Source organism: Sander vitreus, chromosome 10 (assembly GCF_031162955.1).
Source record: "Sander vitreus isolate 19-12246 chromosome 10, sanVit1, whole genome shotgun sequence".
In the NCBI taxonomy this organism is placed as follows: Eukaryota; Metazoa; Chordata; class Actinopteri; order Perciformes; family Percidae; genus Sander; species Sander vitreus.
In genome coordinates, this window is record NC_135864.1 from 7044556 (window position 1) to 7062594 (window position 18039).

Here is an 18039-nt window from a genome sequence, read left to right on the forward strand (position 1 = left end):
GAAGACAACATGTTTAACAGTAGAAGTTTATGGACAGCATACAAAAGTTCAATGAAAAATCACACCTGCTGGTTTTATTCCAGTATGAAGAATATGACCCTCTATACTTTGGAAGTTTCATAATTCTCTTTTAGCTTCTTCCTGTGGCTTTGCAGGGGTTTTTCCTCCTCTTGACTGTGATTAAAGAGGTGAGAAACACATAAACAAGTGGTCTGCTGTTATCTGGACCATCGTAATAAAACACAGGCTACTCCCCCTTCCTCTTCCTGTTTGGGGGCTAATGGGAAAATGAGTCTCTGAGGAGGTTTGGCTGTTTTGTAATTAGAGCAGCTACCTCAGTGCTTTGGCAGCTCGGCCTGTATGGCTTAGTGTTCGTCTGAACAGGTTGGTTGTTGCATGCTCTGTTCCCAGCCGTCTCTGGATCGACTGGTATGCTTGTGTTTTACGGTGTGTAAACAAGACACGCAGTAGAAATTGCCCTGCAAGTTGAATGGTAGTAATTCACGTTTAAAGTTGTGTTGTTGCATCAAGTTTAGGGCAACTGTAAAAAAATAAATAATAAATTCATACTGTTATGTAAAACCCTTGTAATTCCATCTTTGGGAATTTTCAGTTTTCATAATAATTTGAGGGATTGTATGTGTCAGTATCTTGAGATAATCCAACTACCCTTGGTGCAGTGAGAGCTTTTCAAAGCCCTATCAGTCATGCTAAAGACCATTTTTCTTAGTACCAGAAAGGCTCATATTTTAGATATAGAGGATTTTACTTAAAAATATAAAATGATACAACCTAAGTCTGTACTATAGCATGTCCCAATACTGGATTTAAAAAATAAACCCATTACTGAATCAAACGGTTTTTGATAAGGATCTCCTAATTATTTATTTATTTTTAGGAAAAGTTACTACGTCATCTGCAAAGAAAGACATTTTGCAGTTGAGAAATTAACAAGTCAGGTCCCTCTTTTAAGAGCAACTCTTTAAGTCAAGCAATTTCTTATTAAACAACATATTCACAGATACTGATCTGCAGTTAGTTAATATTACCTGATCTACTGGTTGAACTCTAGTGAGAATACTTAGAAATGCAGATTAACACAACTAGTATTTGTCTATGTACTGTATATATATATAACATCAGTATGTGTTGGGGAATCTGTCAAATCTGAATTGCACAACACACGCATCTTAGTTGACTTCTGAATACGCAACTACTCTAAAGAATGAGTGCTTATGGTCCTTGTTTCACAAAATTAATATTTAATGTACAGATCTATATGTAATTATTTATAAAATTGAATGTCCAAATTTAGCATGCAAAGCTTGTCCTTTTGAGGTAGGGAGAGTTAGAACGGAATACATTATTGTCATTTTTTACTTGTCAAGTTGATCCCTACCCTGTCCTCTAGCCTACCGGTAATAAATAGATAATATAAATAATAATTAGTAATAATAAGTAATAAAGTAGTTCAACGCAGGTAATCCCAGATGTTTAATTTATTTTTATACAAGAACACAACATTGTTTACAAGAGCACAGATTCTACATTGATCTAGCCTCTTAATTTTGCTCTCAAAGTGCACCAGATTGATGCCTTTAACTTTTAAAATGTACATTTTCTTCCGCGGGACCATACCCCCGGAGCCCCCTAGAGGGTCGGGCGTCCACCGTATCCTTCTCACCTTTTTTAGCCCTAACCTGTTTGCATGCCTGTCCTTGGCAGGGAGAGAGAGAACAATCAGGGACTTATCTTATTAACACCCAAGGGGCTTGTTTTCTCATCCTGGGCTACTTTCCTCTGGATTATGTCAAGGTCCAAAATCAGGCCGTGAGCACTGATCCTCTTCCCTGAGAAACCCTGGTGGTCTAATCGTGGTAGTCAGATATTGATTACGTTCATGGTTCAAAGGAACCCAGGCACTTTATTTTCCTCACACACACTCGTGCAAATGTAGGTACAACACACACACACACACACACACACACACACACACACACACACACGCACACAATACCAACCAGCATCATATGCATGGCCAGTAATTTTCGAACTTAGAATATGTGGCTCTCAGACAGTTGTGGTTTACCTTCTGCTAATATTTATATAGAACATCTTTTGCTAACTGCTAATTCCAAATAATCCTTAACTCAAACTCTGAACATATATTTAGATTTGGTTGCAAATGCCATTTAGATGGCCCTTGTGGATTTTTCTTCTTCTGTATACCTTTTGCTCTATTTTCTTACTTAATTGTATCACTTGTTAATTTTACCACAATGTGGGTATTTCCACACTTGGTATAACTTTTGCCCAAATTTATAATGACTTTTTTTGGCGTTGTGTGGACAAGGGCTTTGTGTCGACTTCCCAATCCTACAAACACATTCAGCTGTCAGTCATTTCTTTGCGGTAGGCGCCCAGTTTCCTGTGGCAGTGACCTGTAAATCACCACAAAGTTATACTCCCTTCTTAAGACCAACACACACATGCGCACACACTCCAAACACACACTAAATTATCCTGTTTGCCATTACGCGGGTTGTTACTAAATGAGCCTGTTAAATTGTACGTTGGCTTGTTTATTTCAGCTTTTATTTCAATTCCACTCCGTGTGAAATTCCAGCTATAAAATAGAGATAAACTGGGAGACGAAATTGTTATTAGCTGCTGAAATTGATTGGAGTTGAAATTGCTCTTTTGATAGCTGAGATTTTTGTTGTCAACGCCACCTTTTCAGGTACTCTCTTTTTGATGAATACAATGAAATATGTTTTCCTTGGTGGTTCCTTATGAAACAGCTTCTGGCAGCTGGCTCTTTATGCACAACATGTTGTAGGTAGGACTGAGGGCAGCATGACTTTGTTTTTTGCCAAATATTATCAACACAATTATTAAACGCACAGATGCATGGTGTTAGGGAAGAACGTATGTGCTTCAGAAGAGGCAGTGTCTACAGTATTACTAAATATGTACATTTTTGTGTTCACTCTTACTGTCCAGCTGTGACTGCAGTCCTTGTTTGAAAGGGCTTTGCTATTTAAGAATTGATTTATTACTCACTAAGTCAATACTATTTATTGATTTGCTATTTACTGTCTTAAACCTGAACATTGATATTTGCAGAGAATTAAGTTTAGTCTTTCACTTTACCCTTTCTGCTTCTCTTTAGGATTTTAGACACACTGAGTTTTCAGTCAGTTTTTCCAAATGTGTCCAGGTGTTTACACAAGTGTGATCTGGAAATATATTGATATCAAGTGGTTCATGAGCAAAGTGAATACATACTTGCTGTATCTCTAACAAAATAAAATCCTCCAAGCTGTTAAACTTTACTACAGAATCTCATCCAGTGTGGATATTTGGCTACTAATTTGGATCTGTTTACTTGTACACAAAAAGGTTTGGGAGTCCCTGTTACATACTGTCCCCCACCCTAAGGGAGTATCTTATTGTTCCACAAGTGATAACTCATTTAAAATATCTGTAAAATAATCTTAAATAGAGCCCACACGGCTTATTATTTGGATGCAACTGGACTGAAAGCCCTTTATTTTGAAGTCAAATATGACCCACAGTGGGTGTGTCCTCCCTGGAGTAAAACTGTCAAAAGAAGAAATTGCTGTGTCCTCTCTCAAAGTCTGGGTTGTGTGTGTGTGTGTGTGTGTGTGTGTGTGTGTGTGTGTGCGTGTGGATGGAGTTGCCTCACGAGGAGAGCAGAGATGGCGCTGTCCCAAAAACACAGGAAGCTGCAGGGTGGGTTTGAAGGGGGTGTTTTGCTACAAATGGAAAAGTATCGTGAGAACAAATGTTCCCAAGTGGGATTGTTTGTGTTTGTAGCCATGCATGTCTACTTAAACCAGCTAATGTGTAAATATAAATATGTCTCTTAGTTCTGTTTCTGAACACAAAAGGATGTATATTTAAAACAGCATTTTGTCTAAATGTGTGCATGTTGTATGTGGATGTAAGCGCATTGTATTTGTGTTTTGTTCTGTGAGAGAGTTAGAGAGAGTGTGCTTGGAACAATCAGGGTGGAGAGGAAATGGTGACACCCTGACAGAGAGACAGAAAGAGAAAGAGAGAGGGAAGGGCTTTGGCTGTGGCCCTCTGAAGGATAGAGAGGCAAAGAAACAAAGAGAGAGAGAACCTGGGAACAGGAGAGGAGAGCTCAGCTCAGGTTGCATCCAACAAAGAGTTTATCTGAGAGCAGAGGGGGGAGAGAGGGAGGGCGACTGAGAGGATGGGGAGAGAGTGAAAGGCAGTGAAGAAGAGAAAGAAGGAATGATCGAGGAAAAGCAGGTGAAGGAGGGGAAGATAAAAAGGAAGTCACTTGATGGAAGCAAAAGGTGAAGAGTTTAAGTTGGAGTAATCTGAGAGAGGAGACTCACTAAAGCCATCCACAAAACCTGGTGGTGTCGCGTTTCTGTCGAGCAGGTATCCTGATTTTCATGTTTGTGGTGTGTGGCTTTGTATGTTTGTATGCACGGAAAATAGATGAATCAATCCTGTTTAAACCAGTAAATGGGACTTTTGTCATTTCTTGTACTTAATACAGTACTTCTACATCTTAAGCCAACTTTTGTGTGTGGAGTCTGACAGAGAGACATTGAAAGAGGCATGTCTGTGTGTGTGTCTGTGTGTCTGTCTGTCTGTCTTAATGTTAAAGTGCTCAAATTATGCTCATTTTCAGCTTCATAATTGTATTTAGAGGTTGTACCAGAATAGGTTAATGTGGTTTAATTTTCAGAAAACACCATTTTTTTGTTGTACTGCACATTGCTGCAGCTCCTCTTTTCAACGTGTGTTGAGCTCTCTGTTTTAGCTACAGAGTGAGGCATCACGCTTCTGTTCCATCTTTGTGGACATCTATGGACTTTGTCCATAGGTCTGGTCTGTAAATGGTTGTTAGAGGGTTTAAAGATTAAGGTTATAATTGGGTTCATGTTAAGGATAGGGTTAATATTAGGGAAGTCAATGAGAATAGACGTACTAGAAGTACTGAGTATTGAAGTGTGTTTACATGTGTGTGTATACCATGCTTAATGAGCCAGACTTTAGTTTATTTTCTGTGCTGCAGTGCAGTAGTATTATTTTTCGGTAATTTTCACATTTTAAGTAGTGTACTTTCTACAAAAACTGTATGAATTTAAGTGAATTGGAGAAAGAGAGTATGTTTGTCACGGGTGTGTTTGAGTTAAGACCTTGTGCAGTTAATGGACTTGACCACGTGTTGCCTTCTGTCTCTGCCAACTGCGCATTTATCCTGATGAAACTGTGTGTATGTGTGTGTTCTGTGCAGGACAACCTCAGTGTGTTTCTGCGTGGCTGTGAAGAGTTGGGACTGAAAGGCTCCCAGCTGTTTGACCCTGGAGACCTTCAGGACACGTCAACACGCCCCACTGCCAAGTAAGTGTGTGTGTGTGTGCGATCAATTGCGTTCCTAAGCACACTATCCAGCATTTAAAGAAACCAAACTTTTTGATAGGGAAACTTTTTGTTCCTTTTAAAATGGTCTACATGTGAGATGTATAAACATTACAAAAAAGCCAGACTTTTATTTATTTTATTTTTTTTTTCAAAGGGACCATGTAGAATTACCATTTGATATGAATGTACCAGAGTTAGCTTGAAGCTATTTTTTTAAAATCTGTAATCCCTTAGCAGGTCACATAGTACATGTAATAAATTGCAATAATAAGTTACACACAGCTGTACATCACTCACACACACTTTGACAAGTGTACGTTAGACAAATTTAAAAGCATGGATTGGATTGTGGATGATCTAAAGTGGACTTTTACATGGTTAAAAGACAATTCTGGCGCAAAACGAACCTAGGGGTTAATAACACATGTACCCACTCTGTCGCTCTCTGGAACATGTTTTCACGCTAATCGAATGAGTTTGTAGCTTGAAAGAAGCTAGCGCGGACCGCTGATTAGCTTACAACGCTAGTATTCGGGGCACAGGGAAAGTAAAAACAAATTGCTATTTATACCACTAAAACCACACTTCAACGGTAGCCTAATGAGGGTCCCTAAATGTTAACCGAAGCATTGAGAACATTGTAAGTGTACAGACCGTTTATTAAAAAGATAGTTTAGAAAGACAGTAGCTCCCAAGACGGCGGCCGCCTGTAACGAGAACGCGACTGTCTTTATAATCTATCTTTTTAATAAACTGTCTGTACGCTTACAAAGTTCTCAATGCTTCGGTTAACATTTAGGGACCCTCATTATGCTACCTTTGAAGTGTGGTGATATTTTGAGCCTTTTTAGTGGTATGAAAAATTGATTTGTTTTTACTTCGATACACATTCAATTAGCATGAAAACATGTCCCAGAGAACGACAGAGGGGTACACATCTGTTATTAACTCCTAGGTTCGTTTTGCGCCGGAATTGTCCTTTAAATAAAGGTTTGAGGTTTTTGTGCTATAGTACACAAAACAGAAAGAGGGTGCTGTTCTTTCAAAGCAAAATGATGTAAAGCCTTTAGAGTTTCTGTAACTAGTAGATGGTAGAAACACCTCAGTAGAGTAAAACAAGTAAATAATGAGGCACGGGATAAGACACAGCAATATTTTTGTGACAAAGTTTTTTTTTTGTTTTGTTTTTTAAATGCAGTCTTATTTTAAAGTAGTGTGGTGGATAATACGTAATATAATATAATTACGGGTAAAATAACAGTTGAATTAAAAATAATGTATATGAGCAAACGGCAATGAAGGCATGACTTGTGGAAAAATATTTATGATAACCAGTTTAGTAAGTAGATCTCTCTCAAGGTCCAACTACAGTAGTAGCTGTTGTGGACCTTTAAGGACTCATTTTCCTGTTGGATTAAACGTTCTTAAAGAGTCTTAAAGTTGAGTCTTGACCTTGGGAACAGCAGTGGAAACAATCTCACCTCAAGGTTCATTTAGTAGCTCTTCTGGAGTTTTTATGCCTCGGCTCCAGCCGGGGCCGGAGGCATTTTGTATTTGGGTTATCCATCTGCTCCATGGACGATATCTCAGGCACCCCTGTAGGGAGTTTTTTCAAATTTGGAATAAACATTCACTTGGACTCAAGGATGAACTGGCGGTCAACAGTGTTGTGGAATTTATCTGAAAGCACTGATGGTTTAATGGTTAAAGTTATTATCATTGTACAACAATAAGAGAAAGACGAACCCCGTCACAAAACCCAGAAGTGAGGAAGAGAAAACAACGTCTTTCTGACCAGGGAGACCGAAAATGCATCAAATATAGTTTTCCTCTTCATTTCATATATACAGTACATATATAATGAGTCTGGACCAAGGTTATTATAGTTTTGCATTTTTCATTAGTTTTTATTTTTATTTCGTTTTGACTTATTATTTTCAAATTCAGTTTAGTTTGAATTAGTTTTTAAAGCGGGTTTGCTAGTTTAGTTTTTATTTTTTGAAAATGCTTAGTTTAGTTTAGTGTGGGTGGTGATGGCGCAGTGGATATGACACATGGGTTCGAATCCCACTGCAATAATCAACCAATGTGTCCCTGAGCAAGACACTTAACCCCTAGTTGCTAAACAGTGTTTGACCTCTGACATATATAGCAATTGTAAGTCGCTTTGGATAAAAGCGTCAGCTAAATGACATGTAATGTAATGTAAAAAAGTATTGTGTAATAATAACTCAACAAAAAACATCATACAATTTTAGAAATATGTATTCACAATGTATTCAACAATAACACCAGTACATACAATGTACATATGATGAGCACAAATATGTAAACAGTCTACATAAGACGCCGCAGTAAGTGCAAACTGTGTAAGTGACGTGTTCCAGGAAAAAAAACTAAATAACCAACAGACTAAAGAAGACATGAACAGGTGTTTTGAACTTTGGTTCAAGTAAAGTGGCGAACTTTTGAAGTCAATCGACTCACACAGTTGTGTAGACATCCCAGTATCAATCCACATATTAACCCACGCTTCCTCCCGCTTCTGGTGTTCCTTTGTATTTACTAACCAGCAGCTATCAGGTCGCCGGTGAAAGCCCTCGTGTAGTGTTCTCTGTCCTGCTGTTGTCTCCGTCATGCTGCCTGGCCCTGTACCCATACATCTATGCCCTGTACTGGGGTTAGCTTCTGTTTTGGGGAAAGGGGGCTTTGCGTTCTCCTTTACCTTGTTAAGGTAAGCTAGGTTAGCCTCCTTGTGCGTGCTTCTCAAATGTACTTTCAAATTCCTGGGATTTTTCCCTTTAATAAATCGTCCACATATTTTACCACCTTCCACTGCAAGGAACTTGCTTTTATCAGACACAGTCATAATCAAATAGGTCTCTGCCGCTTTCTTCCAACTTTCGGTACCGCTATGATGCCAGGCGAGGGACACGGACATGTTGTGTTCAGTTTGACATGGAATGTCGGAATTTCTGGGTTCCCAATCGGAAACTATATACTGTATGTCTACGGCATAGACTGAAATGTCAACTCTGAAAGATATAACGTTATTTGCTCTATGAAAGACATTGACAAAGACAAAAACTAAGGACATTTACTCAATAGTTTTATTTTAGTTAGTTTTGCAAACAGACATTACCGTTTTAGTTAGTTATCGTTTTTTGTAATGCCTCGTTTTTATTTTTATTTCAGTTCACGACAATGTTTTTTCCCACCGAGTTTTCGTTAACGATTATAACCTTGGTCTGGTTTACGTGGTTGTAAACTGCAACTTGACTGGTTGGCAGAGGCCCAACCCCGCAAAGGCAAGACATTTTGATAATGAATGAAGGCTTTTATTTTATTAAGTGGATGGGCCAAGTGTTGTTGATAAAGAAACACTTTTATTGTGTGTTAATGGATGGCTTGTCTGTATCACTGGTTGTCTGCTTCGGTGTGTGTCACTCTGCGTCAGTCACCGTGTCTGTCATTCTGTGCATCACACAATCCAGTTCACTGCAACGTACACAACTAACTGAGAGTCAATGCAAGTTTGTTGAGCCTGTGTCAGTGAAACAACAATACCATATCTGTTCTGTGACAACTGGTCTCTGTCCAAATACAACACTCACTCACTGAACCATGACTGTGTGTGTGTGTGTGTGTGTGTGTGTGTGTGTGTGCGCGCGTGCGATCTCCTGCATCAACAACTAAATGGCATTTGCAACAAAATCTAAATATATGTTGTTCAAGTTAAGTATTGTTTGGAATTAGCAGTTAACAAAAGATGATGCTGGTTGTGTGTGTGTGTGTGTGTGTTCTCCTGCTTCAACAAGGTTTCATTCACAGACGGGTTTAGAAAGGTGCCGCTGGAGATGAGGGAAGAGAGAAGGACAGGGAGTTATTTGAAAGCACTGATGAGTGTGTTTGTATGTGTATGTGGTTGTGTACGCTGTTTATGACGCTTTTGTTACTGAGCATGTGTGCAGCCATCACTCTGTTGCACGCATTTAGCTCCAGTTTAAACAGGGATGCTACTGTTTTCAGTAATAGTCAATCTACTCCTGTTTGTGCCTCATTCACCTTTCTTTAATAATATATAATAATACATTGACAATCTATAGAGTCAGCAAAAACTGAAAAAACTTCTTTGTGCTATTTCCAGTTGTTATGTTTCCCATTGTCCTACAGGATGCTATTTTCTTGCAGCTTGTACCCATGAAAGGAAGCAGTTTTTCAGGGGTTCTCCCCCCTGAGTCTCTTGACAGGTGTTTACTCATCTTGGAAACAGCTGTGGACAGGGAAGGCGTACAGAGACAGACAGGTTCTGATACACTATGACCTCAGGCCTGAAATATCTCCTGTTCGTTCCTCTGCGTGCAACAGATCGATTTCCAAAATAAGTGACAGTTTGCCAGGCAGAAGAGAGTTTCCATTCAGCTGTCTAGCAATTTTTACACGAAGTTTTGAAATGCTGCAAAAAATAAACTACAAATTAAATGTGTTTCCTTTAGGTGGGTAGAAGTAATATAAAGGTGATTTATTTTCCATACTGTATATGGAAACCAGTATTCCATGTAAAGCAAACCTTTACCTATACATGGCAATGTGTTTCCCTTTGGTAATTGGTTGTCTATATAAGGTGGTCCACGATGTAAAGTAATATCCATAAAAAAAGATTTGTTAGATAATGAGGGAAAACCTATTAAAACCATCATATTTTCCTGCTGACCCAATCCTGCAAAACGCTGCAAACAGCTGCCTTACAACTAGCACCAGAAAGATAAACCACATCCCTCTCATCGTGGCTTCTCTCCATTGGCCCCTTTTCAATCCAGTATCAATTCTGAGCATGTATTGATCTTCTGAAAGGCTGGTGTTGGGCTAGCAGCATCTAACTCAATGAGCCGGAGTACAGATGTAGAGCTTTTTTGGTCACAATCCGGGCTGAAGCCTGAGGATGACCAGACTTCTGCATTAGGGGGCTTTGATGCTGGCAGGGAGACATTGGCAGGTCCTTCTTGTGGTTTTGGGAATGTTGCTAGATTATGAGCATTTTTAAAAACCGTATGTATTAACCTATATACTTTATTTTTTTAGTTGCTTTGTGTATGATTGATTATATTATATTCGTAGTTAAGGAGTGATCACTTTACTTCATTTGAAAAGTGTTATGTGATTATTTTTTTTGTAGTTAAGACTAATAGAGAAATTTTGCTCTTAAATGTTGTCATACCTCTTTGCGTGTATTAGTGTATTTCTCTGCTGCTGCTATGTCTCCCTTTCTTAGCTCAGAAGTATCGGTTTCCACAAGTGTGTATTGGGATCAGTTTTACAACTTCTTCATTCAACGTCCCATTTATAGCTTCAAGTGGTGATCTGCATATCCACATATTTTCAGTTTGGCAACTTCTATGGTGCTAAGTGTCCAATGCTGTGGTGTTTCTGCACTACACCTTCCAGAGATCACTTGGCAGTCAAACCATGTGGATACCATTGTGACATCTGTCTCTTTTGACTTTGTCTTTGTGAATGATGACTGCTGGTGCAAAATATCTAAGCAGTTTTCACATATGAACTACATGACTGAGGAATGAATCCCGACATAGTCCTGAGTTTCCCATTCGCACCTGTAACCCACAACAGGAGATTGTCTGTCTGTGTCAGATGCAATCTCACTTACTGGATGTACTCCCTTGGTTGAGACGAGGGTAGAGCAACAGACAGGACATGATGCGGAATACACCACCTTACGGAGCCAGTTCGTAATTTGGTCATGAACAACTCTTTTGCCGATCTCCATTATGTAGTTTATATTTTAGATAGCTAAAGTCAAACTGCAACCAGTGAGTGAGCATAACAGCTGGAAATATTAAATAAATGCATCACCAAACGACAAACTGGATCCAGAGATGTAAATGTACAGTCTTTTAGTTCCCCCTGCGTGGGCTACGCTCACTGCAGATTCCTCTTTACTGCACTGTATATTCAATAAGTTTTGTTTTTGCTGTTGTTTTGCAGGGATCTGTGAGAGTTTGGTTGGTTTAAGCTCTCTGCTGTTATTTTTATGTAAGATATTTGACTAAGGGGGCGTGGGTAGCTCACCTGGTAGAGCGCAGGCCCATATACAGAGGCTTAGTCCTTGCCGTAGCGGACACGGGTTCGGTTCTGACCTGCGACCATTGCTGCACGTCATTCCCCCTCTCTCTCCCCTTTAATGTCTAACCTGACCTATCAAATAAAAGGCCTGAAAATGCAACACAAAAAAGGATATTTAATTAAACACTGGAAGTCAATGACTCACTATCACTATGTCTTTCTCACTCTCCCAGGGGAAGTGACTGCAGCCGAAAGCTCAAGAATGTAAGTGATACTTCTGGATTATAGTGGGATAATTTGTTTGTGTGCTAAATGTCTGTTTTGATGTAAACTGTTATTATGGTCCAGTGTTTCTGTTTGTGCTGTGGTTGTCACTCTCTGCTATTATCATGTCTGTTCCAGCTCTACCAGTTCTGTTCACTCTACAGTCAGCTATGTGTACTGTATTATTCCACCAGAGGACTAACTACTCTAAATATTTCTAGTTTTCTGGTTTTACTGTTTTAAGCTATTCTAACTTTTCTGGCTGTTTTACTGTTATTTAGTCTATGTTTATGTGGTCTCATCCACCAAATCTTTCAGTTTCATGCACTCTACCTGCCTTTCATCTATTCTATTGTTTAGCTCTACATATTCAGTTGATTGTCTGCTCTACGTTCTCCAACTCCATGTGATCATCATATTCTACTTATATACTATCTTTCATCTCCATCTATTATATCCATGTGTTCTTACTTTACTTACTCCAGCTCTTCTTGAGTTATCTTCTTTTTCTGCATATTCTATCTAGTTTAGTTCTTCCTATTCGGCCATTTTAGTTCTCTGTGTACTTGTTGTTCTGTCTCTCTTCTAATTATCCATTTTTACAGTCCTTGTTCAAATATACCTCAGCACCCTCTTCTCTTTTTCTATTATGCTGCTTAAAGAAGTAGAACACATAATGCTAGACCTGCCCACTCTGCAGTCAGTGCAGGGCCTCTCCCTCTCTCTCTCTCTCTCTCTCTCTCTCTCTCTCTCTCTCTCCCCCCCCCTCCCTTCCTATTTGTGATGCTGCTGTGCACTGTACAAGTTAATGTGTTGAGCTGCAGAGCTGGCCTGCTAGCTCATTTAGCTGACTACACACAGGGACTCTCAGCCACATTTGCAGCAATAGCAAACAGCCCACAAACCCCCAGCAGCTAAAGGCTTTAGCCAGGACCTGCTACCACGATATGCTACTACACTATGGATCTGCCCTGCAGACTCAAGACTGAGGACTAGGATTTCCTAGCAGTTGTCTCTGCAGCACATCACATCTTGAGAGGTGAAGGAACTGCACCGAGAAAAATTTGCTGATTTGAGGATTAAGGTGTTGATTAGCAGATTGGATATTGCATGGGTGGGTGGAATATTGCTGGATTCACAAGATGATCGTTAAGCAGTGCAGGGGTGAACAAGATCTGATTGTGCATGTGTGTATTGTGATGTCTAGTTTAGAGAATCTGTATCACAATCTACCAATACATGTCTGCAGATTGTGACGTGCATGCATGCACTCCTGTGTATGTGTTTACATTGTAGGTGCATTTTTGGGATTATTCATGCCCTTGTGTATGCATCACATACGGAAATGTGCATGCACATGAAACAAAGAGGTGATTGTGGTTTTTCGATGGAACCTCTTTGACAGGTCTTTCCACATTTGCCAGATCAGACAGCTGCTGAAACTGAAAAGGCAAAGCAAGTGTGACATTACTTCACTGTCAGGCCCGTTGTTTATATTTCAGTCAAAACTTCCTTGACGTGTTTTCTTTGAACTACTGTAGCCTGGTCCTTGTTTCCAAGTTTTGGTTTTTGTACAGTTTGTTGTAGGTTTAGAGTTGCATGTCTAAATCATGCAGTGCACAGTTGGGGCATGTTTTCCCATTAAGTTTGTGCAGTTGGGATTAATATGGATCTGTTTAAAGCATACTAGTAAGCAACTGAAACATTTGGTGCTGGCCCACTTCCAGAGGGAGCTTGCACGGATGTTATCATTATACTGGTGACACAGAAGCAATAAGCTCTGCTGCTCAGGGTGCTAAAGTGTGCAGATAGTAAATAACCACAAAAGGTGAAAACTGCAAATCTATCACCAGTAGTTTAGATCTACATTTGAAAAGAGTTGTGGTTTGATCCCCAGTGATCTGTGGTCCCCACCTTTAAAGTGTCCTTGAGCAAAACATTAAATCCCTCCCTGTTGTAGATTTGCATCTTAGTAAGGCTGATTCTCAACATTGGGCTAAAAACATGAATTTCCCTTAGAAATCAGCACAATATTACACAGAAAAGACGTTGTTCTTCTTCTAAACAGCAGGTCGGTTCCTTCACTCTTTCTCCAAGTGTGTTTGAACGGCGGCAGAGGGTGTTTACACTGACAGTATGACTGAAATAACCACATTAAGCCATGCTGAGCTTTCTTATCAAAGCAATCCCTGTGGAGTGCTGGTTGACATAGAGTGCCGGTTGACATGGACACAGTAAATATAGCTGGGAACACTTGGCCAACAGTGCTCAAGGTACAGCTCTGTGTGATCTCCCTGTGGCTATAGCTAATATGTAGATTCTGCATTTTAGGCATTTAGCTGACTCCAAAGGGAGTTACACTGAATGCAGCAAGAATCACTTCCTGAGTAATACTTTAGCATTACCTCAGGACTTTAGGTTACGTGCATAAGTCAGAGGTACGGCCTCATTCATCTTCTGATTTTACAAGGTTGGTGTTGGAAGGAGGTAAGATTGACCTGGTAATTTATGCACTCACGGCTAAACTAGCTAACGGGCAAATCACTGTGACCACTAAAGCGATGCTTTGTTTAAGCAGGAGATGTGCGTGTGACTGGTTTCAGTGTCAGAACAATGGCTTAGTCTTGTCATGTTTGTGCAGGATGCATTAGCTAACATGTACCTTCTTTGGAGGTGGCTTTGTAATGACCTAAAAAAAAACAGCTTGTATTGCTTTGTAGAGAGAAAAGTGAAAGAAATGGAGTGGAGAATGATTTCAAGTGTTTGCTTGGTTGCCTTTTTACTTTCCTTCAATACAACCATAAGCTGACAAACTATAATGTATATCCATTTTACCTACTAGGAAGACGTGAAAAGTTTCATATGTTGGCCTGCATTGCTACATGTACATATTGTACTTTCACTTAATTGAATTCCACAACTTTCCTCTGAAAAGCCTCAAATTACAGTACCCTAATGTTATGCAAGTTTACTTATTCTGTGGCAGTTATTGATTTGGAATAGCCAACTCAGACTTCAAACAAATTGGCTCAGTGTACCTTGAATGACATGTTTAGTCTTGACAGTCTAATGGACATTATGTCTGGATCCAGGGTATCATTATGAAGACTTTTGACTGCAGTGAGGAAATTTAAGAATGTACTCAGGATCACTGGATGACCTGCATGGCTGTTGTTGTAGCAACAAGACTAAAATGTTCTCTCTCTGTTGGTGTTTCATGAATAAGATGACATCTGAAGCCTTTATTGGGGGGTGGCTTATGTAATATAGCATATGTTATATTTGTATTAATTATTAGTTTTAATGAATCTGGGCAAGAAGGTGTAATAAGAGTGAATATAGTGACTAGCAAATAAAACCTTGCTTTATTTCTTGTCTTGTTCTTTTCTTGTCTTGTTTTCCTTTGGCACTGAGATGGACTATTGTATTTTCCTTTACAAACAGTGTCATCTCATGAGATCTGACTGTATTTTTCTTTCCTTTTTAGGTTCTAATCACCATCTACTGGTTGGGTCGTGCTGCCAACGGCTGTACCTCCTACAACGGTCCCACGCTGGACCTGAAAGAGTTTGAGGGCCTGCTGTCACAGATGCGAAAGGTTTGCTAAGTCTTTTTTTAGTAATGTCTAGGCCTAAAAATATAATGTAAATCAAAAGTACAGGGACAATTTAGGCAGTAGTATAGCTAGTGGTATAAGGGGTAGAGAGAGGCTGTCCTTTTCACACTCAAGCAGAAAATCACTGATTTGATCACTGCAGTAACCAAATGTCCTGAAAAAAACACACAAATTATACTGGACCACTTATTTTGGTGTGCACTGATAGTGTGTGTTTGTTAAATGTACACAGACTTCTCAGAAATCCTCTCAGGCAGCATATTTCACCCCCACCCAAAGATGACCTCTGTTAAATTGGTCATCTCGATCTGGTTCCACCCCTTTACTGACCCAAAGGTACAAAGAAAAGTTAGCATTAGCAAGCCCTTAAGACACACATACAGACACACACTATGACAACCGCTCATAGCCATGATGTCACCCCCATGCGATTTATTCAACAAGGTGACGTCCCTTCTCGGTTCTATAAAACTGAGAAATATCTGCCAACTAAGCAGGATAACTTTCCCAGATGTTCACACATTGCTGCTGACCAAAACAAAGCCACGTTTCTATGAAACAAAGAAAGGGACTAATAATAAAATGACTAGGGCTGTCAAACGATTACATTTTCTTAATCGTGATTAATCGTTGAAGTTCTATAGTTAATCGCGATTAATCACATGTTTATCACATGATTAAAATTCTATTATTTTGCATTTCAGAACAGTTTTTAAGTACATATTAACAATGGAAAGCCATTCTTACCAGTGGATCTTGATTGGGAATCAAATGAATGCAAGGAAAGTTACTTTATGAACTTGATTTTAAGATTTGTATTTGTTTATTATATATTTAATCTAGTCACACATTTGAATTTAACAATAACTTTGAATGCACCACGAGACTGTAAATTACCAGTTTCATTGAACCCACCGTCTGTGTTTTTCCGACAACAGCAGCTGCAGATTGTTACATCCCGGTGTTGAATCCTCTACAGTGAAATACAGTCACACTTTACACCGTTTAGCGTTAGCTGTCAGCATTGTAACCGCGTTTAATCCAGCTACTAGCTAGCGGTAGGCTAACGTTAGCTGCTGTCGAGTATAGTGTTAACTAGCATCACGTGCAGCGGTGTTTGTGTTGTCTCTAACGTCTGTTTCAGAGCATCAGATAGAAGTTCAGACATATCAGTGGAACCAGAATGAGGCACCGAAATCCGCATTGCTATTCCTGCAGCAGCAGGATGTGTTACGAGGAAGTATGGCAAAATAGTAGCCTGTTAGGCACGAAGCAAAGCCGAGTGAAGGGAAAATAAATTAATAAATGGCGGCATGCGATTAATACGATTAATGCTCGACCCTTAAAGGAGAACTCCGGGCAATTTTTATGTTAATCTTGATCGCTATGAGTATGTGAGTACTGTCGATAGCAAAAAAAAAAAAAAAACGAGCCGAATCGGTGCTAGCAATATGGAGCTGCTGCAGCTAATGCCGAGAGCTCCCACTTAGCTAAAACGGCAGTTTTGGGGGCATATCATAAAGAGTGCCTTTGTGCCTCTTTAACAGACACAAAATGCAATTTAAATTCACCTACCCTGTTAGCTGCTAGCTGCCATCTGGGATTAGTGAGTGTGTTCAGCCAGGCTTCAGTAATAATCATCACACAGCAGTTCTGTGTGTATTTGTAGCATATATATCCATTTTGTGTGCGATCCATCTGGCGTTGGTGAATAGTAGTCTCTGCAGTGGCAAACTGTGTGTTAGTTGCTGTAGCCAGGCTAGCAGGCCCTACCGGCATCCTTCTACTTCCTCCCCGCCTTCCCCGCATGCCGCGGCCGACAACAATCCACGGGCGCCCGCTGTTCTGGTGGATGTCCTCCAGAGGACAGTTCATGCTTTCACAGCGAAATTTTTGCAGCGAAAAAAGTTTATTTCCCCCTCAAAAATAGGTAATTGAGCACTGTAGTGGTTATGATCATATCAGTGACTATGTAACTACATGGAAACTGGCCAAATGATGCCCGTTTCTTGTACAGTAATACCGTTACTGAAGGCTAGCTCTAGCTCCATAGTTGCGTTACTCCAAGTTTCTTCCCTTGTGAACACCTCCGCTTTTCACTCTTCACACACTACGCTCCGATCTGCACACTGCTGTTTACCTTTTCCTGCTACAACTGAATTCCCGTGGGACTTCAGCGCAAGACTACAGCCAGCCTCCTGTAACGCTGTTATTTTACAAGAAACGGGCATCATTTGGCCCACAGACATTTTAATTGCATTTTGTGTCTGTTAAAGAGGCACAAAGGCACTCTTTATGATATGCCCCCAAAACTGCTGTTTTAGCTAAGTGGGAGCTCTCGGCATTAGCTGCAGCAGCTCCATATTGCTAGCACCAATTCGGCTCGTTTTTTTTGCTATCGACAGTACTCACATACTTATTGCGATCAAGATTAACGTAAAAATTGCCCGGAGTTCTCCTTTAATCGCATCGCGATTAACGCGTTAATGCTGACAGCCCTAAAAATGACATTTGAAAATCAAGGAAAACACATCAGGTGCACACATTCAAGAATGAAATTGGCACTCTAGTTCACGTCTAATACTTGTGGAATTTGAAACTGGACCTTTTTCAAAGAATTATGATTGAAATTCAAGAAGCAGGTGAAT

The 18039-nt window shown here is 39.8% G+C and overlaps 1 protein-coding gene across 10 annotated transcripts in view; it reads left to right on the forward strand.

Annotated features, from left to right (window-relative positions):
* LOC144524092 (LIM and calponin homology domains-containing protein 1-like) overlaps nt 1-18039 on the forward strand; it is a 106342-nt gene that overhangs the window by 52098 nt on the left and 36205 nt on the right. For 8 of the 10 annotated variants that reach the window (XM_078260084.1, XM_078260087.1, XM_078260086.1 and 5 more), the window contains exons 4-6: nt 5303-5409; nt 11745-11775; nt 15263-15373. In XM_078260084.1, the coding sequence (XP_078116210.1) occupies nt 5303-5409; nt 11745-11775; nt 15263-15373 (249 nt within the window). Of the gene's footprint in view, nt 1-4187; nt 4461-5302; nt 5410-11744; nt 11776-12609; nt 12815-15262; nt 15374-18039 lie in introns of those variants that run through there. The other 2 variants (XM_078260091.1, XM_078260093.1) reach the window with 2 other exon arrangements.